We start from the raw sequence: 27760 nt of genomic DNA, 5'->3' as shown, positions 1-27760 counted from the left end.
ACCTCTGCGTCGATGCATAAACCTCCAAGTATATGTGCGCCTGCTCTACCCACTGACCCAACCCGGCCACGTTTAAAACTTTTTTAGTGGCAGCGATAGAGGCTGCGATGTTTCCGGTTTACTTTAATGTGAGGGGACTCGCACGCCGCCATACGGACTGACGAGTCTGATAGCTGGTTAATGTTAGCGTTACATGATTGTCCACCGCGTTGCTTTTCTCCAAACTTTGAACCTGACTTCACTTTTTGCCGCAGGCATGCGTTTTTTGCCGGACTGTACGACACAGTGTTAATGAATGAATACCCAGCCAGCCAGCGCCTCACTGTATTGGCGTTATGCACAGCCGTACTATCTTTACCTTTATCAAATCGCCTGAAAATAACACCAGGCTGCCATACAGACCTCAACAAACATCAGACTGCTCACTTTCTCCGTTCTTGGCTGAGATGGACGACATAGCGCCACAGTAAATTTCAAAATTGAAAGTCGAATAGCTACCCATCGAACGAATATTCGGATCCAGCCGTATTGTAAAGTAAAGTTTTATATATATTATATAGCTTAACACACATACATGTTCGGTACTGCAGCCAAGGTTCTACTCAGGAAGACATGGATAACTTTGGTGTCCTAATTCTTGGTAATTAAAAACGTAGAGTACTAGTTTCAACTTCACTGATCCAATAATCAAAGACCAATCTTCGTGTGGCAAGAGGGTCAGCAGTGGCTACATCAGAGAGCGAAAAATATTCACTCCACAGCGATGTGTTCAAAAGTTCTGATGTGTGAGCAGAGCCTCACAGCTACTAAAAACTCTCTCTCGTCTCAAAGAAACTGGGGCTCGTGAGCGCGATTCCTTTTCCCACCAAAATGTTTCCTTTGTCCTAGAGACTCCTGATGAACTGCAGCGAGAGTTCGTAGGTCAGGAACATGGTGGCGCTCATCGGGAAGCCTCGGATGGCGTTGACCGTCACCCCGCGGAAGAAAACCTGCACACAAGGACGGACAGTTATAATTGGGTTATCTGGGACAACGGACAGTCATCGACTGTCCCAGAATTATCTCAATAGATCCATTACATCAGCAGTCCCTGGGAAAGCTAATCCACAAAGCAGTTATGGCAAGGAATAAACATTATAGACAAATTAAAAACCCTTTTCCATTTAAAACATTGCATCATACAAGACATGATTGGTTAATGGACACATGATGGGTTACTGTATGTTTCAGCCATGATATATATATATATAAAACTTTCATTGCTTATAAATCAGTTTAGTCATTTTAGGCATCTTGTTTTTGCCGTGCAGTGTAAATTTGATGTGAATTTACAGCTAAAATCTCACAGTATCTTACTGTTTTAATGTTATACAGGATCATACTGTAAATGCAATGCATTCTGGGAGAAAATATTACAACCCTATCTGCGAATGTTAGAGATTACAGGTATTTACTGTTAATGCTAATGGATCTTGGGAAAATAAAGGACAAGGCGGGAAATACACTGCAGCCGGTATATTACTGTAAATTCAAATAACAGTAAGAAAATGTTCGTCTATTTACAGTAAAATAACTTAAAATTTAAAAAACGTTTATTCACTATTAGGATTGTACACTAAACCAGAGCATTGACACCAGATAGCCTCATTGTTTCACAAAAACACAGTGTTACATGGTTTTTGTCCTGTAATAACCTGAGTCATGGATCTGGGACCATCAGGTCCAGTCCCCTGTGTTCAAACACCAATGACCTTCCGTTATTGATCCCCAGCACTGTTTTCCAGAATTACTGAAGCGTTTCCATGTTGGAAGTCTGGGAAGTTTGTCTACTTTTTGCAACCTTTGGCATTATGAACATCACGGACCCTGACACCTGGACGCTGTGTGTTGCAGAAGATGTTGGCTTTAGGCCAAGAAGACCAACAAAAGCTTTTCAAAGCAGCATATCTGCAGTTACTTTCATAAAACACATAACAGCTGCATCATTTATTCCTGCTGATCCATCAAAACTGTGTTTATCATGTCTGTATTTCATTGTCACCTGTATTTGTTTCTGTTTTGTTTTCTGTTTTTTTGAAGAATGACTCCATCCATATTTTCTATTATATATATTTTTTTAAATGGACAAGGGATGCATCGTGAATCGGTTAAAAATCGGTATAAATGATTAAAGATTACAACCGGTTGTAATGATATAATGAATCGCGATGCAATTTTGTAATGGCCTAGGGCTTAAACTTCTTTAGATTTCGCTTGTTTGTTTAAGATTTAGTTTTCAGGTTCATACTTGTATATTGTGTTTCTACTAGAACATGTTTACATGTTCAAAAAACACATTTTTCTCATACTATCCATGGCTGCTGCACCTGTATCCACCCTCTGTATGAGATGCTCTTTTGGAGTGCCTGTCTCTTTAATCCCTCCTCCCGAAAAAGCCCAGTCTGCTCCGATTGGCCAGCGTGTTTCCTGGAATCTCCGGTGCGCTCCAGTTTTGTTTCACTAGCTAGTATCAGCTGGAGCTACTGCAACGGCATATATAGCAGGACTTTGGATCGTGTAAAATCACCAATAAAGGCTTCTAAACCAAATATTACACAACTGGACATGTCCCAGGGGTAAAGTGACCCAAAATTGGGGAGACATGACCAGCATTTGCCGCCAAGATTACAACTATCTGGCGTTAGCATGCAGCTACTTAATAATTAGCAGTATGCTAACGTTAGATTGTAATGGAACGAAACAGCACTTTCTACCATCAAAAGTTGCAGATAAAGCCTTCAGAACCAAATACAACATAAACAGAAAAATGTTTCAGGAGTAATGTGACCCGGAATTGGGGAGAAATTAACAACATTGGCAGCCAAGATTACATCTTTTATTGGCGTTAGCATGTAGCTACATGCGACAATGTTAACACCGCAGTAGCTTAAAAACAAAACAAAACAAAAAACTCCAGTCCTGCCTACCTGGAGCAGATAACCAATCAAAAAAAAAAAAAAAAAAAAATCCTTCAACTGGTGAATCTCATAGAATCCTGATTTGAGTGTATTGTTGTATCCCTAATGAAAAATGAAATAAAAAAAACCGATTATCGATTATTTTCTTCAGTCTCTCTCAGTCACAAGTGAGTTGTTTATACTGCACATGTAGATGTGAAGCTGCAACATGATCTTTGCACTGAGAGAGGCTCGTCTGGATGCCAAGCTTTCATTCACTGATAGAATCACGCGGTCCGGTGCACTTTCAGGGGATTCAAGTTCTGAGAGAACACAGCTAGACTCTCATTCTCGGGTTACACTGTTTCCTAACGCTTCACCTCCAAACCATCTAACCATCTGTTGGATTTACAGCAGTTAGTACAGTCAGTCTGGCTGGGGTAATTGAGGGGTTGGAACTAGAACAAACAGTACATTCTTTTAAACACAATGCCCTTTTGTTGTATTTCTATGAGACGTTTTATTTTTACAAAAACTTGCTTTGTTATTGAGGCTTTTTATGCCTGCACTGTATCTTTTCCGCACTTGAGAATAAAACCTCAATCTTTAATGAAATATAATGCTCTGTTAGTAGTAGCTTGGATTGACCCCTGCAGCTGTCAAATACGAGGGGAAAGTCTTATAAATAACTTTTAAAGGCGCTGAAACACCAAACTGATTATCGGCTGTTGGACAGTCTGGCGAGGTCGGTGACTCGAGTCTGTTCGGTGTGTTCCGTGCCGTCGTCAGTCGGAGGAGCCGTCGGCTTTAATTTGGGCCGTTTTGACTTGTTGAATCGGCCAGTGGGCAGTTGGACCTAATGACCAATCTGATAGGTGGAGTGCTAGCCCTTCGAATCAGTGCACTTATGTTAAAACGCTTACCGGAAATGACGAGCGGGATGAGCGTGACGAACGCCTCTCAAAAACTGACGAAAATCTTTCAAACTAACCTTTGTCGATTAAAAAAACAGACAGATTCAGCAACTGTATGGCTTATTTCTCGCTTAAAATGTTTTCAGAAACAAGTTTCGGTGAACTATTTTCGTAAAACACAAGTCGGCATCGCTTCGGTGTGTTTTTTGACCTCGGGGAGCCGACTGATCAGTCCGACTGCCTTTTCTGCCGATGGTTGGCCGTCGGGTTGGTGTGTCAGAGCCTTAAAACGCAAGCCATCTCTCTTGACAGCATTGATGTGTTTGTAATGAACATTTCCAGGATTGTATTATGTTTCTGCTGTAAACCAAACTGGTCTCTCACCTGTGCACCCTCCGTCTTGTAGCTGTCGACGATGCAGTGTAAGATCCCCTTGTACTTCCTCTGGAGCTGAGCGTCGGCCTGCATTCGACTCTTCACCACATCGGCAGGAGTCGCCGTGACCCAGGAAATGGACCCTGAAGTAGAGAAGAAGAACAAGCTTTAGCTCCTGCTGTCAGCATGTGAAAGGGAGGCACAAACCCTGGCATAGGGCTGGGTATCGCTCAAAAAATTCCAATACCGGTATAGATACCAAATCACAGTATCATCTAAACCATGGGTCTTCAACGTTTTAAGCCAAGGACCCTTTAACTAAAAGAGAGACGGAGCAGGGACCCCCTACTGCGTATTCTGTATAAAAATGAAGTTGCATATTAAACTGGGCCTACAAGAACGTATAGTGACTCCTTAGGATATACTGTATCTGTGCATGTCGACCTTAGTGACTACTAGGCCTGTAACAATTATTACATAATTGCCGAATCGCAATTTTTTTTACATAATCATTGTTTTGTTGTTTAACTGCAATTAATTGCTAACATTAGCTAAGGTCCTATGGGTATGACTGATGGTAATTGTTCGTTTTATGTTCATTTAAGAAAGAAATACAATGTTTTATGATAATAAAGAGGCGTTATTTTACTTCATAGGCTGTTTACCTGTGTTGTTACATTATCTGGGTCACATGACAGTGAAATAACCAAAAGATGAACCCTGGGTTTAATTTGTTTGTAAAAGTAATACATAAATAAATATTTTTTAAAACTTTGACTCAAAGAGACAATTATATTGTTAATCGCAATTATTTCTGAGACGATAAATCGTACAGCAAGATTTGGAATTGTTACAGGCCTAGTGACTACTTTACCTATAGGCCAGTTAGCCATTATCAGTAAACAAACAAGCTGATTTATAATTGCTAATAATTTATTGGATTTATGTTAAGATAATAATTTTTATTTTTTTAATAATAATTTTCATTTTTTAATAAACTTTCAAAAAATAATTTGGTAGCATCCCCCCCATTGAATATTGCGATAACGATATTCCTTGTGATAAAAGAAGATATCAAAGTGTACTTCTTTCAGTATTCTGCTAAAATACAACAAATGACAGTTACATTATATAGCAGAGTTTTCTACTGATATTTTTGTTCAACTATTTGAACATGTGACATGTCTTTGGCGACTTGTCGCATCCTTTCGCGATGTGTTTATTGCGCCGGTTAATATTGCAATGACAATAATAAGGGTCATCAGTTAATCTGACGAGGCATGGCCTCTCCATCTTCATATAATAAGGTCAATAATCGTCAATAATCTTAAACAGAAAACACACTGTTGACTGAGCAACTCACGGTCAATCTGGGTGAGCACTTACATGTTGCTCTAGTTTGGCTCACTCGAAGCTGATGTACTTGAACTTGATTCTTGCTGTTTGCAATATGTATTTGTATCTAATATTTTTGCAATACAAAAATACTTATTGGAGTTCTTAATTTGTTACTGAACCAGTTTAATTCCTGGATGTAAACATTACTTAACCCTTGACCCATTTCTTTTTTTTTTAAGTTATCTATATCAGAAAAATTAGTTTCCTTCAACCAAATTGCCCCAAAATAATATGGATGAATGGATGAACATTGTGTGGAACCCATACAACGTTCTTCACAGATAAAATTAAAGATTACTTTTATTGAATTTTGGGTCATTGAAATGCGTAAATGGTTTCCAAACAATATCCTGACTAAACTTTGACATAAACCAGTCTGTGATTCACTTAACATCCTTAACTTTTAGTCAAAAATTAGGTATACTGTCGTATAAATTAGGTTTATTGACCATGGATTAAAAAAGCGTTGAAATATGTGACAAAAACATTTAAAAAAAAAGCGTCAAAAGCATCAGAAAAAAACATCGGAAATAGCGAAAAAAAATTACATTTCTACCCACAACAAGTTCATGCTTGACAGAACGAGCAATAATTACTTTTACTTCTCCACCTTTCTGAACCAAATATACTGAATACTTTTAACTCCAACACTCCTTCCATTATTGCATTTTTGTGCATGACAGTAGTGCTGCAACAATGACTTGATTGATCAATGACAAAAAATTAAATCAGCAGCAAATTTGATAATCGAATAAACAGTTTAGTTCTTTTTTTTCGCAAAAATATCAAACATTTGTTGCTTTCAGCTTCTTAAATTTGAGGCTGTTATGATTTTCTTTGTCATAGGTGACGGTAACTGAATGTTTTGGACTGTTTGTCAATGAAAACAGGCATTTAAAGACATCACCTCGGGTTGTTTTAAAAAATAAAAAAGGCATTTTCTAAATGTTCAGATTTAAAATACTTGTTGCAACCCTGCTCCCAAAGCTGCCATTAAACAGACTGACCCAGACAGTACTCTGGCGTCACAGTTTGGGATGATGCCGAATGCTATTTAGTTTACAGTACACTGCTCAGTTTCAGTTGCTAAATGCTCTGATGGAATCAACAGCTGCGCTGCTCTCACATGTCGATACAGTGACTCTGAACAGCCGTGCATTAAACGTTTACTTCACAGTTCTAGAGCAGAGATCTTCAACATGGGGTCCGGGACCCCTAGGGTTACTTATTTTTTTACTTAATTTTTTAAAGTTTTTCAAGATAATTAAAATGTGTTAACATAAAAAAAAACATAAACATTCCAACAGCATTATTAGCAAATATAAATCAGCCTATTTGTGAAAAAAAAACATTGATGAAAAGCGTACTGGCCTATAGGAAGGCTAAGGTAGTCACTAAGGTAGCCATCCACAGATACAGTTCATTCTATGGATCCACTATGCCACGTATGTTTAACATTAAAACATGATTTATAAAATCATGCCAGCAATTATTTTAATAGCGTAGTATTCCATGCAAAAAAAAGTATGTCTTACATGTTATTGGCACAGTTTAATACGCAACTTTATTTTGATACAATTTAATAAAAGTTTTGCAATGTAGTAGGGAGTCCCTGTTCCTTCTCTCTTTCAGTTAAGGGGTCCTTGGCTTAAAATTAGTTCAAGACAGCTGTTCTAGAGCAGTGTTTCTCAAATGGGGCTATACGTACCCCTAGGGGTACATTGGAGTACTGCAAGGGGTAGGTGAGTTTTTTTTTTTTTAAATGTTAATTAAAAAAAAATATCAGTCATGCATAATTCCTAAAATAATTATACTTTAATAATGAATGAATTGGGTGATTTTAAACATTTGAAATAGCATGTAAGTGTTTTTTCAGTTACAATGTTGTTGTTTAAATCAGATTCTGATGGTGCAGCGCTTTAATGCGCCTTTTTATACAGCATGCTTTTTTTTCTACCAAAAATATTCTGGTCAGGTGGTACTTGGCTAAAAGGGAGTACATGAGGGAATCGAGTTTGAGAGCCCCTGTTCTAGAGGATATAATAGCTAGATAGGTATGCCAACTCTTGGTACAGATATTATCTTTTAATGAGGGTCATCAGTTCATCTGAGGAAGCAAACCTTCACATTTTATTTCGCTTGTCTTTTTAGTCCATCGGAGGGGGGGGGTGTTGAGATCTCCACTTCTGAACAAAATTGTAACCACCCCAATCCCCCCCTGTAAATTACACCTATGTCATCTGCATATAATAAAACCTGGCAAGTGGATGTATGCTTAGTCCAATCAACTATTATGTGGCTGAATTAGGTACAAACTTACTCTGTATTTATGACAAACTGGTTAGCATTGCTAAGCCTCTTTCATAATTGACAGGCCGGTGTGTAGCCACACCCCTAAAGCATCCCTTGCTTTATCATCGATTTTAAAACAAATGGGACCATAATTAAAAAAATCAACATAATGCTGTTTTGAAGAAGACTTAAAACTAGTGATTGAGGTCATAAACACATTATGAAAATGTTTACTAAGGAAAAAAACAAAAAGTGAGAGGACATTCTTCTATAGAAACTGACTTCTTTTTGTAAATCAAGACAACATCAAGATTTAAGCAAAGGTCATCAATGTCTACTGAAATTATTCTTAGTACTTTCTTCATGCGTTTGACTCCCAAGTCTGTGGCTACTAGCCACACACATCCATCAGGCAAACTGAGCCATGCAAATTATTTAATAAGCTTGTTCGAGATAAGATGCGCCTTGCCAGACAGTTTACAGCCGTTTTCCTGATTTATTAAAATGTTATCAGACCCAAATATCTGCTTGTATGCAGTCTCCCATTGCTGTGATTATGACAGAAATGTTCTACATCTGTTGCGGATGTTAATAAACAATAGACTGTAAATGATCCGTATTCTGAGCGGATTTAGTCTCTGACTTCTAAACGTCACTATCAGCCAAACAACAAACATAAGCCTTTAAATCAGACAAATATCAATCAAAATCTCTCTAATTAAAAACGATGAAAAGTTTTTATAACACGGTGATAACATGGTGAGTCGATTCTGAACCAATCAGCAGTTAGATCAGCGGAGAGGTAGGCGTTTTCTCATCATGCCCTGGGTCGTGCGGTCGGTGAAAAGCAACTGCGCTGCCTGCCTTCTCAAACCTGCGGCGGCCTCGATCTCGTGAGGTTATTGTTGCCCACGTGTACATGACGTCAGCAGAACAAGTCGGGATAAAGTTGGACACAAATCTAACCAGCTTGCGTAGGGCTGCGATCGCCGGTGATCGATTCTGCGCAGACCTGGCTCATCTCCAACGAGGCTAATAATTAGGGTTGGGCATCATTTGGATTTTAAGAATTCTGATTCCAATTCCGATTCTTCCTTTCGTTTCCGATTCGGGTCACATGCTTATTTTCACAAATAAGAGTATAGTTTAATTTTGAATCAATGGTTGTTTACAGTTTTACAGAGCTTTTTCAATGTAAAATAAAGCCAGACTAGAGCGCTGCTTACTGTGCTCCAAGGCTGCAACACAACAAGCGCCTGGTCGCTTCGGAAACCAAAGCTTGCTCATATTAAATTGGGAAGCGATGATCGGATTTGAAACCAAATCCTCTAAAACAGAGATCTTCAACAGGGGGGTCCTCAGAGTCACTGCAGGGGGGCCTCCAAATTATTGTTGAATTTTTGTTTTGTTGTTTGTTCAAAAATTTAAAAGTCTTTACATGAATCCAACATATTATTAGCAAATATAAATCCCCACAGATGATGGGCTTACTTGCCTATAGGTTACGCTTTCACCAATGTAGCCATCCACAGATACAATTAATCCCAAAGGATTCACTGTGCCACATTTATGTTGAGAATTACAATATTATTTATAAAATCCTGCCAACAATTATTATTTTGACAGCTTAGTATTCTATGCACTAAAAAGGTAACTATAAAGGCTTTAGGCTGCCCTACACGTTATTGTAGGCCCAGTTTAATATCCAACTTCATTTTATACAATATATGTAGTAGGGGGTCCCTGCTCCGTCTGTCTCTCAGTTCTAGGTCCTTGGCTTAAAAAACGTTTAAGACACCTGCTCTAGACGATTCCAATAAAGAAACGATTCTACTGGAATCGTAATCTTTGAAACGATTCCAAGTAGGAATCGGTTCTCGATGCCCAATCCTACTAATAATACACATTGCTAATCGGTCTATCTAGCACATTTCTGTGCTGTGTGTGACATTTACCTGCCAGTCCTCCAGCCAGCCAGATGGAACCAGGGTGAAGGCTTGACGAGGCGTCTGGCTTCAGCAGGTCACACATGATGGTGTAAGGGATGAAGTAGAGCATGTATCCAGGGACGTCCCTCAGGATCATGGCCCCGGCCCCCCTGTACAGGCCCTGCAGGCCCTCGGTCTGCAGGATGCTGCTGATGCAGTGGATCGGGCCTCGGTAGAGTCTCCGGCTGGGGATGCTGATGGAGCGCATAGGGATGTTGGTGCCATTCGATACGTTGCCGGCAAGTTGCAAATTCTCTGTAGAACAGGAATTAAATGTGGTTAGCTGGCCATGCTGTTGTCGAGCGGGATACGTTGTTTCCTGCTACTGTTTTCGTAGAAACTGGTCTGTTTCCTGATAGATTGTTGCCTGTGTGATTGTTGAAATCAGTGGGAAATGGTGAATCTTTAAAGATCTGTTTTGATCTGGAGTACATACATACATTTTTGCTATTTTGTTTTAACATTTTCTCTCATCAATCTTTTAAAAACGCAAAAAATATGAGTCGGTGTTCAATTTAGTAGATTTTGTACTTGGGTTGTTTCTCTTTACACACTGCAAAAGAAACATTTAATGAAACCAATTGACGAGTTACCCATTGACATACTGTACAATGGGAGTGAAGCCATCAACTCTGGCAGTCTTCAAAAAATTAAATCATCAGAAAATTTGATATTCGAAAAAACAGTTTAGTCTTTTTTTTGGTGGCAAAAATGCCAAAGATTTGCTGCTTTCAGCTTCTTAAATGTGAGGAGGTTATGATTTTCTTTGTCATACTAACTCAATGTCTTCGGGTTTTGGACTAGCCTGGGAAAACCCTGACGAACTTCCGGCAAATTTGAGATTTGCTCTGCAAGTCAGTCTGACCAAGAACCCATTCAAGCCTAATTCCAATTTTTCCAAATCGAGGCACCAATCACAACCGTTGAGGCGGGCTTTACACCAATCACAACCGCTGAGGCGGGCTTTACACGATGACGATAGCGCAGCGACGGCAAGAAGCTTTTTGTTTACATTCAACATGACGGCCACCGAAGCGCAGCAACCCGTTGATGCAGCTGTCGCTGCTACGTCACCCGGATCGTTGGTCTGATTGGCTGAAGGACTATCCAATTACGCCCAGAGGCATTTGAGCAGCGCCCGTTGGTGACACCCCTTTGGAAATGAACCTTGCCAAGACCCACTCTCGGTTACAGGGTCTGGTATCAACCAGGCTAGGTTTGGACCGTTTGTCGAATAAAAACAGACATTTAAAGACATCACCTCGGGTTGTTTTAAAAAAAACAAAAGGCATTTTTCTAAATGTTCAGATTTAAAATACTTGTTTGTTGCAACCCTTCTCCCAAAGCTGCCATTAAACAGACTGACCCAGAGTGTACTCTGGCGTCACAGTTTGAGATGATGCCGAATGCTATTTAGTTTACAGTACACTGCTCAGTTTCAGTTGCTAAATGCTCTGATGGAATCAACAGCTGCGCTCTTTCACAATGTCGCTACATATATAAAAAAAAAAAAAAAAAAAAAAAAAAAAAAAAAAAAAAAAAAAAAAAAAAAAAAAAAAAAAAAAAAAAAAAAAAAAAAAAAAAAAAAAAAAAAAAAAAAAAAAAAAAAAAAAAAAAAAAAAAAAAAAATGATATATATAAAAAAAAAAATTTAAAAAAAAAAAAAAAAGGAAAAAAATTTTTTTTTTTAAAAAAAAAAAAAAAAAAAAAAAAAAAAAAAAAAAAAAAAAATAAAAAAAAAAAAAAAAAAAAAAAAAAAAAAAGATTTTGTGTGGGTGTCTCTCTTTACACACTGAGACAGAAAAAGTTGATGGAACCACTAAACGAGTTCCTAAACGAGACCTATGTTCCCACATTTCTAAGATTTTTCTTAAAATTAGGCCCTATGTTCCCACAGCCCAATGGTCCCACAGCCCTATGTTCACACATTTCTAAGATATATCTTAAAATTAGGCCCTATGTTAGGGTTAGGGTTACATTCCATCTGTAGTCCATTGCTACTGGATAATAGGTTGGGTGTAATTGGCTACCAAATTGGGAGAAAGGGGGATAAAATCTGATACAAATATATGAAAAAGTAAATGTGAGAACATAGGGCCTAACTTTTTTAAACATAAAAACATTTCACCAGTAGTACCTTGTTGTACTCATTGACTTACTGTGCATTGGAAATGGAGCCATCGACTCTTGCAGTGTTCATGCAAGACTTTATCTTGGACTTATCTTATCATGCACCAAGTGTCATATCAGGTTAATCAAATCGACAATTCAGGCACAATCACAGAAGAGTGAGCTAAAATTTCTTTGAAACTGTCGCCTGATGCTTCCTGGCAGTTTGCACAATCATAAAACGAGTCTGTGTCATTAAATTACTAGGCCAAAGTGTGTTTCAGGGAGTGAATGAAACCAATGTGAGTCATCACGAGGACAGGTGTGAAGGGTGTGAGTTCATCAGTTACCATAAACATATAAAAAGCTATGAATGTTTCACGTGGCAATCTTATCTTGTAATTAACCTGCTCTGACCTTTGTTTTACTGTTTTACTGCTGATCTTAAAGTTGCAGCCCAGACAACACAACTCAAACCATAATCCTCTATTATTAAATACTGTAGAAACTACGAAACAATTCCTGCAGCATAATTATTGTTCCAATTTGAAGTAAAATTATTCTGGTTTCCTTTATGTCTGTAATGGCAAAAGTTACATTTAAGCATAATTCCTTATATTTTTATGTTTTATTTCTACTTTAATTCTCTCACAAATGCTGAAAGAGTTTCTCATTCCCACATGCAGATTTTGATTCTAACCTTGTGAGACATCCAGTCTGGAACATAATGTAAGCACGGTTTGTCTGAACAGATAGGGGCTACAAGGTCGCCCTAAAACTCTCTAGTTTTCCCATGCCAGTTAAGATGTAACTGGGGGGTGAAAGTCGTACCGGGAGGAGGAGGCGAAATGGCTCCAAGATGTCTCTTGTATTTCTCTGATTGTCTTCATGTGTATCAGATTGCCTGTAAGAACTGTAGCGTCATAATAATCTAAGTGCGTGTGTGCTGTCACTCTGAAGATGCATATAAGCCTAGTGTTCGCCTTTTGCGGCCTTTTGTGAAATCATGTTGATCCTATTTGCAAATATATCTTTTTTAATAAAATACAAAAACCCAACTTGGTTTTAGTCTCAGTCTGTCTTATTTGTTTCAATTTACTAAACTCTCAAACTCTACCCCCTGCTGCAAAGGAAACTTCCACGACAAACATGGCAACGAGATGGGAGATCATGTGCAGGGGTCAGATAAGGGAGACTCCGTGGTTGACTGAGGACTCGCGATCCGAGATCCAATGATCTTCGCCTCTACCTCGCCCAAAAAGCATTCAGAGAGAGAGGATCAGAAACCACGGAGGCCTCTACTGACCCAACACTGATCTATTAAGACGGAGCAATTCCACGCAGCAGGGTAAGATCACACTCTAATTTAAATTGAATTAAGAGTAATTTGAATTGGCTGAAGTAAAACTTCCAGAAACAAATACTGACTTTGGAAACTGAAATAGGACAACCATTTTGGGGTTGTTTGTATAAATTTTGGGTGGTCCTTTAAATTTGGGTAATTACATTTGTGATCATTCTGGCAGTATGTCTAGAACCTTCTGAGCCACAGATCTCTATCCACACGGGTGGGACTTTGTTTTATAGATTTTCGGGGGACAAATCTAATTAGATTTTGAAGTAAATCTAATAAACGTTTTTTCAGAAACTGTTAGGTTTTTTCGTGCATGGGTTTTTCCGAAATAAGATAGAAACCTGGCCTTACAGTGACGATTGTAAGTAGGAACCTGGCCTTACAGTGACGATTGTAAGTAGGATGGGTAACGGACGGTTCCGGATCACGGGCACCCTATGGGACCCATGGTGGATGAGATGGTAAATGGTGATTCAGAATATCTAGAGTGTCTGCCTTATTGGTCAAAATATATTATTTCTTTTGGTTTCCTTTAAATTCGGCAAATTGAAAATGGTAAAATTAATGAATAAACTCAAAATTAAGACAGAGGCAGGCAAAGAATGAAAAAACACACATACACCAATAGCCACCTCATCAGCACTAACCAAAGCCCGTGTTCTGAGCTTTCTCTAAAAATCAGGAAGACAAGCTGGAGAAATGGAGGGACGAAGAGGACACGGACTCAACTAAAGAACGAGTACGTGAGAAAACCATGTTTGAAGCGTTTGTCTGCATGTTACAACAGGCTGGTGGGCAACATATGGAGCGCGGACCCAAAAAAAAGGCCCAGGCGGGTACCGTGGGCAAAATAATGAGCCCAACGAACCAGACCAGTGTTGGTACTGCAAGGACTTTGGACATTGGGTATGTAAATGCCCGAAGAAAAAGAAAAAAACCTCAGACAGAGAACAACACCTGTCCCTCTGTTTGAGTCCAAAAAACTGATGAGGAAGGCAGTGTACACACACACACACACACACACACACATCTTTGACAATGGAAAAACATGGAAGACGCTATTGGTAAAAATAGATATAATCATTAAAGTAATTTGTGTATTGTGATTAGGTTGTAATCAAAAGGGTGGAATGTAATGGCAAAAGTTACATTTAAGCATAATTCCTTATATTTTTATGTTTTATTTCTACTTTAATTCTCTTACAAATGCTGAAAGAGTTTCTCATTCCCACATGCAGATTTTGATTCTAACCTTGTGAGACATCCAGTCTGGAACATAATGTAAGCACGGTTTGTCTGAACAGATAGGGGCTACAAGGTCGCCCTAAAACTCTCTAGTTTTCCCATGCCAGTTAAGATGTAACTGGGGGGTGAAAGTCATACAGGGAGGAGGAGGCGAAATGGCTCCAAGATGTCTCTTGTATTTCTCTGATTGTCTTCATGTATATCAGATTGCCTGTAAGAACTGTAGCGTCATAATAATCTAAGTGCGTGTGTGCTGTCACTCTGAAGATGCATATAAGCCTAGTGTTCTATTCACTCATTTGAGAAACTGACTCCACACTGGGCTGCGGCCTTTTGTGAAATCATGTTGATCCTATTTGCAAATATATCTTTTTTAATAAAATACAAAAACCCAACTTGGTTTTAGTCTCAGTCTGTCTTATTTGTTTCAATTTACTAAACTCTCAAACTCTACCCCCTGCTGCAAAGGAAACTTCCACGACATGTCATCCACTGCTGCACCTGTATTGACTGTGCACGTTTAAAGAGGGAGAAAGAGACACAGAACGTCTTTGTCAATTACACTTTAACAAACAAATTCCTTTCAGTGCTTGCACTTCGATTACATCTCAACTTGGCTCCTCAACTCCATTCAGCATTTACAGTTTCAGCACCTTTCAGCACTTCAAATTTAACAACAACTTCAACATATTTTAGTACTTCCATTTCAACTTCCACTAACGTAACTGTGCCCATGTTCGGACACTGTTCCTGACTATTGGCCTGACTGGACACATTCAGTTTGATGCCGTTGTTGGTCTTTTCGCTGTGCTTTTCCTGGGCAATTGGCCCCGAAGTGCAAATAGAAATAATTTATACACATCTAAGAATCTAAGTGTGAATTTTCATAAACTGTATGTACATGGACATTTACATCACATGTCCTATTAGTATACGGAAGTGACTTTGATGAGATAAAGCAGTAAGAATGCTTGGGCGATGCTCAGGTGGCAGTTTAACTTCACATTCAAAGTGGAAATTAAGGAGCTTTAAAGATTACCCCCGGGCTGCGTGTGTTCTCCTTCCACCACTCGGCCAATCCTGACAGCCTCCATATCAACTGCTACGCAAACTTCTGGTAGTGCTTCATAATGTATTAGTAATTATAAATGTGTCAATTGCATTTTTTCAGCAAAAGTAACTATAGTATTGCTGTAATTGTAGCCCCATCTAGTTTATCATATTTACTCGTGTTTCCAAACACAACACTAAGTATCCATATCCGTAACTTAATTAATTGGTAACTGACGTTTACCAACTGGACGTAGTAGATTTTGCCATATTTTGGCACATCATTTTGGAGCATTATTATCACCGTATCTGTGTATAAAAAGTTGGAAAAGCTATAGCAGGGTAATACATAAATAACATTAAAAAAGCTTAAAGACAAAACTTGCTAAAGAAGTCCACTGGGGACCAACTACAATCATTAGATCGGAGAAAAGTCATTTAGTTAGTTTTGATGCTGCAAACGGCTTGAAGGCTTAGCCTTTTAATGGTAGAGAAAACCCTGCCAGGGAATTATTCGCTTGGAGCAGTGACGAGGTGGAACTGTTACTGAAAGGTATGTAAGCTACCTAACCGATAAGAGTGACCGGCGTGCATCGTAGTTTCCAAAAGTCTTCGTTTGTGTCCATCCAGACTACAAAGCAACCCCGGAGTTTTCAAACCAAAACCGGGGCAGCAATGTTTCCAAATGTGTCCGTTTTAGGGGCTCGGAAACGCCAGAGTGGTGTGGACGCGAAGTGTGAACATAGCAAAAGATATTTGTTTTTATACCAAAACGTAGAAGGGTAGACGTAGCCTGTGTCTTCTCTTCATGTTTTATTTTAGGGCATATTTTTCCCTCAGTGACAAATTTAAACCATTTGTGGGCTGCACAGGCATTTCCATGTAAAAAAGACTATTGTTTACAAAGGTACTTTATTGTCACATACACATACATGTAGCGAAATTCATTCTCTGCATTTAACCGAAACCTCAAGGGAGCAGTGGGCCAACTCCAGATCTGAGCCAGTGCTTTGATCATGGGCACTGAGTGGAGAACCTAGTACATGTTTTTTGATGGTGGGGGAAACCGGAGCACCCGGAGGAAACCCACGCAAACATGGGGAGAACATACAAACTTCACACAGAATGGACCAGAACGACCTGGATTCAAACCCAGAACCTTCTTTCTGTGAGGCCACAGTGCTAACTAGTGGGCCACCCTGCTGGCACATATGCAAGAATGTGCCAGAAAACCAGAGGAAAAGTAAAAAAAGAAAAAGAAAAAAGAAGTCTCTATTTTCAGCTTTGAAAGGAAGGGAGGAATACAATCTTCCTTGTGGTTCCTGAAGGAGGAAAACAAAAATTCCAAGCCAAAAAAAACTAAGCAGCCCTGATTTACCTGCTAGAACCATCTGCGTCTGCATTTGCAGTCTGATCTTGACCAGATCCACCGGGGCTCCCAGGCCCACTGACACCAGACCAGTAAGCATGCTGGCCACAGTCAGGTCCGCCATGCTGCAGGGATGCCGCCCGTCACCATAGCGATACTTGCTTATGAGTCTCTGTGTGTTACTGAAGGTGCCAAACACCACTGAGTTGTAGACAGTGATGCTGGCCAGTGGGAAAGACATGCCCTTAAAGAAACCCATGACCTGAGAAACACAAAGGAAGTGATTACTGACAGACAAAAAAAAAATAATTTAAAAAAATGACATATCCTTCAACCTACAGTACCGATTTTAAATCCAAAAGTACAGTCAGATTATATTGGCCTGTGCATAGAATGAAAAATGGGGTGAAGTTGGTGCCAAATATTTCTTTTACAAAAGTATTCCCTCTTAGCAGGGGGAGTTTTGGGAGACACACAGCTGTCCACTGCCTGAATAAATCAGCTAACCACTGAGAAAAGCAGACCTGTACTTTCTGCCAGGGAGTGAAGGCTGACACATGTTTGGAGCAGTCAACAGTGCTTAAAATGAACAAACTAACCACAAGGATGCATACCACACTGTCAACCTTGTATCACACCCATGTTGTTCTCACTGACTCACAGAATCAGGCATGTTGCACAGTTCGACATGACTTAATCATTTTCTGTTTTACTGGAAATGTGTTGCTGTAATAATTCCGATTGTAGAAATGATTAGACTTTTGGTGACCTTTCATTGATCATCTTTTCAAAGCTACAAAAAACAACTTCACGAGCTGGCTGAACTCAAAATAAAAATGAAGCTCCCAGCAATCCTGCTGAGAAACAGGGTCAGGGAACACAGTCAAATCTGTAAGCTCATGTTTCTTTGCTCTGGCAGATACATCTGCCCCCCCCCCCATCCTCACATTCAGACAGACTTTCAGCCGAAGAGAACCTGGACAGGCCAATCACAACCGTTCATCTCATGTGGCACAGATTTAAGACAATGACTGACAGACGAGCGTCATGCTTACCAAAATTGACCATGGATGTATTATGAGAATAGATAATAAAAGATACAGCGTTCGAGTCAGCGCCCCGTTCATTCCTAAGAGAGGTACTCGGTGGCATATAAAGCCATCATGGAGCCAAAAATTACCACATACCACTTCCACATTGCACTACTTCCGGTTTGGCGCTTTGCTAACTTGAATGGGGATTTAATGATTTAATCGTGCAGCTCTTCTCGACTTTCCAAATTTATGGACCGAACTGTTTCAAAGCCCGGGACACTTCCTGGGGTCCTGAACGTAACTGCCATAGTGCATCCATTGAAACTAACCAGGCTCACGGAACTCCGATCAAACTGTCAAACTATGCGGTGCTGATCAAATTAAAAATGGAAAAAAGCACCAGCTACTTAATAGTGAGGACTGAATCAAGTTTGAATAAATAGATACAAAGTGCTGCATGCTGTGGTAGCAATTTGTCATTGGACAAGTCACACATCATGTTAGCATCATCAGCACTTTTTGGACCAGACAGTTCACTAGTTATAAACGAGCCTGAAAACTTTAAACTCCATGTTGAATTTAAGCATCTCATGTGAGGCTGTGTTCTGATTGTGTTGTTCAGTTTTGAGTATAATTCCAATGGTAAAATGAAGTAGAAAAATATTCAATTCACTTCAAATAGAGGTAAAAATGCCAAAAAAATTTAAAAGAAACTAGTAACTTAAGATCCAAATCTAACAGATCTCTCTTTCTGCCTTTACTATCAAATAGTGATGCACAAAGAACTCCGATAAAAAGGGGGATATCGTATAATGATTTGACAGGGCGGCAGTAGTCTATATTGACAACGGTCAATTTCCGGGATTGTTCCAGTGCCGCCAGAAATTCCGCCGTATGTCATTCTTTTCGCCCAGATGTCCGTCCCCTTCCTCTTTCTTTGTGTTGCCGTTCTAAACTCCGGTGGATTTCTGAGGACTATGGTTAACTGCTCCTCAGATCTCTGCAGGGTAAATCCAGACAGCTAGCTAGACTATCTGTCCAATCGGAGTTTTCTGTTGCACTAAAACTACTTTTGAATGCCCACATGTTCCACCAAAACAAGTTCTTTCCCGAGGCGCCGTGGCTCCGTCCGGCTCTTAGCACCGCCCAAGACGATTGTGATTGGTTTAAAAAAATGCCAGTAAACGAGAGCACGTTTTTCTCCCATCCCAGAGTGTTGTGTGGATTAGTCAGACCTTCCTCGAGGTCCGGCAATGTGATACTGGTGCGGCACTAACTCAGTCCGTTGGGACTTGGCTTGGGAAACGTACGGACCGGCAGATTGAGTGGTGCCAGTTCGCCACCTGGGCAGTGCCCATGTGCCCTTTGAAGCAAGGTGCCGAACCCTTGAACTGCTCCAAATACCAGGTACCGTACCATGGCTGATGCTGCGCTAGTTCCTGAATTGCATGTGTGTGCTGTGTGTACGAAGAGGGATTTGTGAAACATTTTAATGGCCAATCAACTTGTGGATTGTGTGTTTACCGTTTCCTTCCTGTAGATAGTGAGAATGCAGTGTAGAGTGTTCTTGTAGCCTTTCCCTGCCTGGAGCCGCGTCTGGAGGAGAGAAACCAATTAGTTTCATAACAACATAGAATAGAAAGCCAAGTCTATCACCCTTCATTTTTAACTTGCCTATGTTCTAGTGCCGCAACAAACGAATATTTTTAATGTCGATTAATCTTCCGATTACTTTCTCGTTTAATCGATTAGTTTTCTTGTAGATTACTTGTTATCGCTCTCTCTCTCAAAAGGCTGAAACCTGATCCTGAGGTTTTCTGTCCAAACTTCCAAGATAAATATCTACTCTAAAGTAAAGATGCTTTCAATAATAAAACACTGCACCAAATTACAAAATGGAGCCAAGACTATATATATATATATATATATATATATATATATATATATATATATATATATATATATATAAATATATATGGATTTGTCTCCTTTTTTAATTTAAAAACAAATATACAAAACTTCACTGGAAACTTTGTAGCTGCACATTACTTCACGGGTGCAAGTTTGTTTAAGTAAACAAAGTTCTTCTCATTGTGAATCAAGTGGTAACATAATGTGTTCAACATGGCAAATTAGCTCTTACATAACGGCTAACTGCTCTGACATAACAACAGGTAAACCAGAACGTGCCACAACGAACAAGTAAACATCTTGAACATCTGCCATTTAAAAAATAAATAATCGTATGTAACAACTATAAATCAGAACAAGGCAGTGATAACGTTTGGGAGTGGTGTGGTAGAATCAGAAGCCTCTGGGAGTCTTGAATACCTTCACTGTGTCCAGAGGATGGCCCACCACCACACTGGAAGCTCCTGCAGACAAAAGACAAAGAAAACACACACACACACACACACACACACACACACACACACACACACACACACACACACACACACACACACACACACACACACACACACACACACACACACACACACACAGGAGAAAATGAGTGCACAAAAAAAGACAGAGAGGAGGGAGGGAAAGTCGGTATGAGGCAGAGGCAATAATACAGTACATTGACCAGCGATGGAGTACTCGAGTCCTGGACTCGGACTCAAGTCCGACTTGAGGCGCTCTTCTCTGGACTCGTGACTCGACTTGGACTCGCGCACTGATGACTCAGACTCGAGGATTTATGGAATCTGACTCGAGCATTAATGAAATAGGACTCTGAAGTTTGATGAAATTTCTGACTACAATTAGGTGTAATAGGCAGTGATGAAATACTCAAGTCCTGGACTCGGACTCGAGTCTCTGGACTCGTGACTTGACTCGGACTCGAACTAGCATGGCAGTAAGCATGATCAGGGGGGACTAGCACAGCAGTAAGCATAATCAGTCCGCGTACAGCAAATTAGTCTGTGTTAACGTGTTACCTTATTTGACAAAATCTATGCATTGCCCTGTAAATTCTGACAATTTCATAAACAAAAATGTATATTATGCTTGAGTAAATAAAGCCCCAATTAACAAAACTAAAATATATATTTTTTTAAAGATTCAAGAGAGTCTGGTACAGCCTTAGCCTAGAAATCTAGACGCACCCTAGTGGCAGCAAATTTATTTTGCAGCCAGGGGGGTCTAGGCACTCTCCGTTGGCTTGCGAGCTGGAAAAACCAAACTCTGGTCAGGCCAGTCACATCGTGTATAGAGTCGGTGGGCGGGGCTTATGGCTGCTGCTGCTGGGAACAGCGGCCTTCTGGAAGACTTGGAGTTAAGCTTTTCTTCGAGAAAAGAACGGCACTGAAGTCAGTCTTAAAATAGGAAGATGTGTTCGGAGTTTTGCCGACCGGATACGGCAAAAGTTTAATTTATCAACTAGCTCTGCTACCTTCTTCATTGCTCTGGTTGGTTGTAGCGCTCTCCTATTGGTGCAGAGGGAATTTGAAAGACAACCGTTTATCCCGCCCCTCGGATTGAGCCCTGTCAATGGTGAGTTCCCAGACCCAACATCTTGATGTGGGTCTGGCTTGTCAGGCTAGTACAGCTTGACTCTGGAGATACTACTGTGAACTAAAATAAAACCGCACATTGTAGTTTGTATCAGTAAAACAGTCAAAATGGGGAAAACAACTGAGTAAAGACAAAGGAGAAAATATGCAAATGTGTGGTTGCTTCGTGCCATTAAAGTTCACTACAGTTAAATAGACAGAGAGAGAACAGTTGCGTGTTCCCTGTTGAGATAAAGCTTAGAGTCCTTTTACGATCCAGAAATAGACTGGTCAAACTGGGCAGCCATCATGGGGCCCCTGTGCCATTGTGCCCTTATTAACACCCTGTTCTAACTGCCCTTTGTGTGTGTGTGTGTGTGTGTGTGTGTGTGTGTGTGTGTGTGTGTGTGTGTGTGTGTGTCTCACCACCCCCAAATACCCAACAAGCACACCCAGCACACATGGTTACAAAGTTATGAAACAAAAAAAATAAGCACAGATTGAAGGAAAAAAGGAGCTTCATCTGACATACTCTTTTCAATTCCATCATATGTTATATTGCCGTACTACACGCTAATATTATATTACTACCTTTTAACCATATATACAGTACTTTATCTCATAGCCTCATAATCTATCAGATAACACACATTCTGATTTCTGATTGTTTGCATCATGATCTATATTACATTTAATATATTACATCTTTATATTAATTCAGACAAACACTGAGTTCCATTATTTGATTCAGCATATCATCAGCCTGGTGTACACTTTGGTTACCGACCTCTTTGTATTTATTTGATTACTTTTAGAGCTGCAAAGATCAATCGATTAATTGATTAGTTGTCAAGTATTTAATTAATCGGCAACTATTTTGATAATCGATAAATCGGTTTGAGTCAAGATTTGCTGATGTCAGCTTGTTAAATGTGAATAGTTTCTAGTTTCTTCTCTCCTCTGTGACAGTAAACTGAATATCTTTGAGTTGTGGACAGAACAAGACATTTGAGGACGACATCTCGGGCCTTTTGGGAAACACTGATCCACATTTTTTACCATTTTCTGACATTTCATAGACCGAACCACTAATCCATTACTCGAGAGAATAAGAATAAGATTAATCGACGACAATGATCATTGGTTGCAGCACTAATTACTTTATCTATTTATCTGTACTATTGCCACACTGTTTATGTTTATTATTGAGATCCCCATTAGCTACTCCGTTAAGCAGCAGCTATTCTTCCTGGGGTCTTAATTTTTACCAAAATATTAACATCAAAGCTGTACAACAATGAAGACAATGAAGACAAATACTGTGCTGCCGTAACAACTGATATTCCCCTCTGGGGCTCAATAAAGGTTTATCTTCCTTTACAGCTGCTACCATATCTGCCCTCCCTGCAGTGCCATTCATTTTTGCAGCAACATGTTAAGAATTTTAAGAAAAACACTTTAAAATGCAAAAATAAAAACTTTGCTTTGTTACCTTTTACAAAAGCGCTTATTTTTAAAGCGTAACTCTTGCCAAAATGCAACCTAAGGTCTTTTTGTGAATGTACCCAAGTCAAACTTAAGTTTAAAAGCATAATTAGGACCGAAACGGCACTTTTAAGATTGACTGTATTCTCGTTGTCGGTCAAATGGCCTTTTGAATGGGAGAGCTAGGGGCACTACTATGATCGCATCAAAATCAACATTTTTAAACCACTAAGAAGGCTCGACACAAAATGAAACTTTGTATCACCAGGGGCTCTACACATGAACTCCAGCATTGAGAACATTGTTTGTGTACACAGACTTTACTAAAAAAAGAAAGGTTTTGAACAACTCACTGTAGCTGTTGGTTTTTCCCCTTGCCGCCATCTTGTCAGTCAAAACGAGTCGATATCCGAATGCGAGTGAATGGACTCCAGAGGAGGAAATGTCATTCTTATATGAGGCTCCTTTTTCAACTACAAGGAATATTGTTTTTCACTAACGACAAAAACAACAAATTATCCTTGCTAGAGCTGGGCAATATATCGATATAATATGGATATCGATATATGAGGCTAGAGATCGTCTTAAATTTTGGATATATGACACAAGTGTTGTCTTTTCCTGGTTTTAAAAGCTGCTTTACAGTAGAGTGATGTAATTTTCTGAATACACCAGATTGTTCTAGCTGTTCCATTATTTGCCTTTACCCACACAGTTATTATATCAACATAACTGATGATTATTTATCAAAAATCTCATTGTGTGCATATTTTGTGAAAGCACCAATTGTCAACCCTACAATATCGCCATAATATTGATATTGAGGTATTTGGTCAAAAATATCGGGATATTTGATATTCTCCATATCGCCCAGCTCTAATCCGTACACGTATATGGAACTAAGCTTTAGGAGCTTTCCATCTTTAATCTCCTCCCTGTTACGTTGCATTCAGAGATCAAATATTTTTGACTGGCTAGATGGACGGCGAGCGGAAAAAACCAACAGCTACAGTGAGTTGTTCAAAACCTTTCTCTTTTAGTAAACTCTGTGTGCACAAACAATGTTCTCAATGCTGGAGTTCATGTGTAGAGCCCCTGGCGATAAAATGTTTCATGTTGTGTCGAGCCTTCTTAGTGGTTTAAAAATAGTGATTTTGATGCTATCATAGTAGTGCCCCTAGCTCTCCCATTCAAAAGGCCATTTGACCGAAAACGAGAATACGGTCAATCTTAAAAGTCTCCTAAGCGGAATGCAGCCATCAGTAATGGTTTAATACCAGGACCTCTCCTAAGTGGAATGCAGCCATCAGTAATGGTTTTGAATACACCTGTGCTTTTCCTACTATGACATGTCAACATGTCTGCCGGGAAAAAGGTCTATGCAGCCTAATGCACATCGTGGTATTCTTTCATCTCTAATGTATTCTTTTCTGACATTCCTTTTTTGTTTCCTTTTGTTTAACTTAAAGGGTAACTACATATTTTTTCAACCTATTTCAGTGTTTCCTCTATGTTGATGGCGGCCCGCCACGGTCAAATTTCTGCCGCCATGGTATCAGAAATAGGGCAGACACACAACAGGGTTTCCGTTATGTACACCGCTCCTTCAGCTGTTTATAAAAAGTCATAAAGTCGTAATTACACGACTCTGCAGAGCCGTGTGCTCTACTGAACTCAAGCGAACGGTCATCCGCTCTCTCTCAGGGTGAGCAACTGGAACAGCGACAGGACGTCATCACTCGCCAAGTCATGGCAACCAAATAAACAACAGGGCGAGTACAACTTGTCACTCAATCTTAGGCAAAGTGACGAACAGCGACGAAAGCCGCGTCATGAAATCAGCAATCACGCAGATCCCGTGAAATATGACAGCTACAGTTTATTGGAAAATAGCATTGTGGACACTGAATTTGATGAATTTACTGTTTATCAGACCCCAGATGAGACGAGAAGCTAACGTTAGCTAACGATAGCGAACGCTGCGGTGACGGTCCCTCTGCCTCTGACGCCCCGCTGCAGGAGAACGCTGTATTCCTCCGACACGCTGTATTAACGATACTGTTTTAAAACCGTTTTCCAGGTTAGTGGGAGTGCATGCCGCGCAAAACCAACATGAAAAACGTAGCTAGTAATGTTCACTCAGCATTTTGTTTTGTTGTTAAAATGTGTGTAAAATGAGCGGTGACGTTAAATCACCCTGCGGTACCGTCTATTTGCTGGATGGTTTCAAGGTAACGGTCGGTAGCTAACATTAGCAGATAAGCCCGTACTTTTTGACGTTCAACAACAATCTTTGACATTGGTCCAGTATTAAGTGAGATCGCTGCAGTAGGCAGATACAATGTAAGTTAAAATTGTCCAGCTTGTATTTACATTCACAAAAGTGCTTGTTTTGCCACTGACATGCTCAGATTAATATTCTAAGTATCTGACAACATTATGGAAAGGATTTTTAAGAGGGTCGACCTTTCTGTTAAAAAGTAAGATCCTTTTTTAAAAACATAAAAGCACCCGCAAAAATTGCGTTCGCTAAACCCACCAGACTCCATGTAAATAAACAAATTAAAGTAATTTTAGCATCGTAAAATACACTGGGTCGTCTTTCCACTTTGTGGAGTGAAGGTTAAATTCCAGTGGCTTGAGGTTGACCCTTAAGGTCAAGCTAGGGTCCTGGGGACTGGCAGGGGCCTTTACAGGCTCGACCGGGGGTCAGCAGAACAATAAAAAAGATGCGTTAACTCGACTACTACGACAACTTGAATTCTCTGAAAGGCAATGCATGCATTTGAATGACCTGTTTGGTTGTTGCTTTCAGCTTTTTGTTGCCACCCAAACTACACACACAAAATCAATCAGTGTACAGTCAAAAGATGTTGCAGCACACTGTCTAACATAAGATATTAAGAGACTTTATTTACCTCCAGGGAAATTATTGTACAGCAGTTGCAGTAGGAAAGAGCGCAAATATAAAATATATACACAATGCCATACAAAATGCAAAAAATATTGTGAAAACAAAATTATTTATATTTGGACCTGAGCTTCTCTCTCAGCTAAGCTTCATGGATTTTTTTTGTAGATTTTTTTTCTTTTTCTTTTTTTGAAAGGATTGATAACAGAACTTTTGTTGTTACGTTTGCAACATTACTCGCACACAACATGAATATTTGGAGCCCTTTCAAATTTCTCTTTTTTTTATATATATATATTTTAATTTGTTTTGTGGTTTTGGTTGACATGGATAGTAACTCTTAAATAAACTTTTAAGTTTAGTGTTCCCAGTTAAAACTTGAGTCACTGCTTCTTTCTTCTCATGTTGTATTAATTACTTGTGTTTACATTGTGTTATGTAAGAAATTACATTCAAAAGAGCTGCAGCTGTCTTGTATAAAACAAACAGGCCAGGCCTACATTTTTTTTTTCTTCTTTTTTTTTTATGCAACTAATAAAAGGATGCAGCAACAGCGCCCCTAGCGGCCAGGACTGTCACAGCATGTATTCCAATTTAGAAAGTTTTTCTTTTCCTCAGCAGAATAGAAACGTCTACAGTCATTTTTGAAAGCATTTGTGGAAGTGTTAACGCATCAAACTTCTGCCATCATTTTAGTTCAGGGGACTAAACACTGGAAGCGAGAGAAAAAGGATGTGGGGGGGGTTGATTTCTCTGCATTCTCTCCATTATTTACACTGGATATTATGCATGGAGGGGGGGGGGGCGAGGGGAATTTGAGTGCAGCGGTTTCCCTGCAAAACGTTTTAACTTTTTTCCAAAAAAGAACACCTTGTGCCTGTTTCTAAACCTGTCTTTTCTTCCATGCAAATATCTAATTGAATCCAAACGAACGTGCAATTATGTGAACCCACCATCCCCCACAGTGACCCAATGCACACTGGGTAACAGAGGCTCTCTATCTCTCTCTGAATGAAAGGCTGTGTAAATAACTCTGTGTGTGTGTGTGTGTGTGTGTGTGTGTGTGTGTGTGTGTGTGTGTGTGTGTGTGTGTGTGTGTGTGTGTGTGTGTGTGTGTGTGTGTGTGTCACTCACCGCCGATCCACCCTGCGATAAAATCATCCATCCGAAAGCTCTTCGAGGTCTGCATCTTCAGCCAAACTTTAACTGACCCTCTCTCTCATCGGCCTGTCAGCGACAATACAATAAAAAAAAGTTTCTATTTTAAGTTGAAGCTTCGGGTTTCTTATTGATAAAGTAGCGGGCAGATCTGTGTGTGGGAAACAGAAGAGAAAAATAAAAGAGATCTTATAGAGCGAGTGCTTTGATATGAGAGGAGAGCTGCACAGCAGGTTGGCACCAAGCAGCCAATCAGAACAACGTGTCAATCTGCGGGACAGCTTTCTTGGCCAATCAGTTGCGAGACTCTCCAAAAGCCACACAGCCTATAGGGACACAGTCATGGAAATGAGCCATGAGGTGGAGAGCTGAGCAGAAAAATACAGACTGTACAGTTAAACATTAACCCCTCCCTGACTGAGCCCGGCTCCACTATAACATTTGTATGCTATTTTCATGAAAGTTTACATACTATCTTCATGAAGGATCCTAAAGTTTACCTGTCGGAGTCAGTATAAACGTTTTAGTGAGCGCTGTGGAGGAAGGTCTGGCAATGGAAAACAAATGTTTTAGGGGCTTTTTATGATGTAAATGTATGTAGCCTATTATTTCATATATATATGTCACAACTTAAAAGTCTAGTGC

The 27760-nt window shown here is 39.7% G+C and overlaps 1 protein-coding gene across 1 annotated transcript; it reads right to left on the bottom strand.

Annotated features, from left to right (window-relative positions):
* Nucleotides 1-27305, bottom strand: slc25a48 (solute carrier family 25 member 48). The gene is made up of 7 exons (XM_039813850.1): nt 27092-27305; nt 20396-20439; nt 19589-19660; nt 17040-17292; nt 9871-10158; nt 4235-4368; nt 1-989 (listed from the first exon to the last, which is right to left on the bottom strand). The coding sequence occupies exons 1-7, from the start codon at nt 27144-27146 to the stop codon at nt 885-887; spliced, it is 951 nt and encodes a 316-aa protein (XP_039669784.1). The 5' UTR covers nt 27147-27305; the 3' UTR covers nt 1-884.
* Between the last annotated feature and the right edge of the window lie 455 nt (nt 27306-27760).

This window comes from Perca fluviatilis, chromosome 10, assembly GCF_010015445.1.
Source record: "Perca fluviatilis chromosome 10, GENO_Pfluv_1.0, whole genome shotgun sequence".
In the NCBI taxonomy this organism is placed as follows: domain Eukaryota; kingdom Metazoa; phylum Chordata; class Actinopteri; order Perciformes; family Percidae; genus Perca; species Perca fluviatilis.
This window is presented reverse-complemented; position numbering and strand designations above follow the sequence as displayed.

Coding starts and splice junctions, on each gene's coding strand:
- slc25a48 (XM_039813850.1), bottom strand. CDS start 27,146: ATGCAGACCTCGAAGAGCTTTCGGATGGATGATTTTATCGCAGGGTGG. Junction 17,293..19,588: donor CTATCTACAGGAAGGAAACG/GTAAACACACAA, acceptor TGTGTTTCTCAG/GTCATGGGTTTCTTTAAGGG. Junction 990..4,234: donor ACAAGACGGAGGGTGCACAG/GTGAGAGACCAG, acceptor CCTTGTGTGCAG/GTTTTCTTCCGCGGGGTGAC.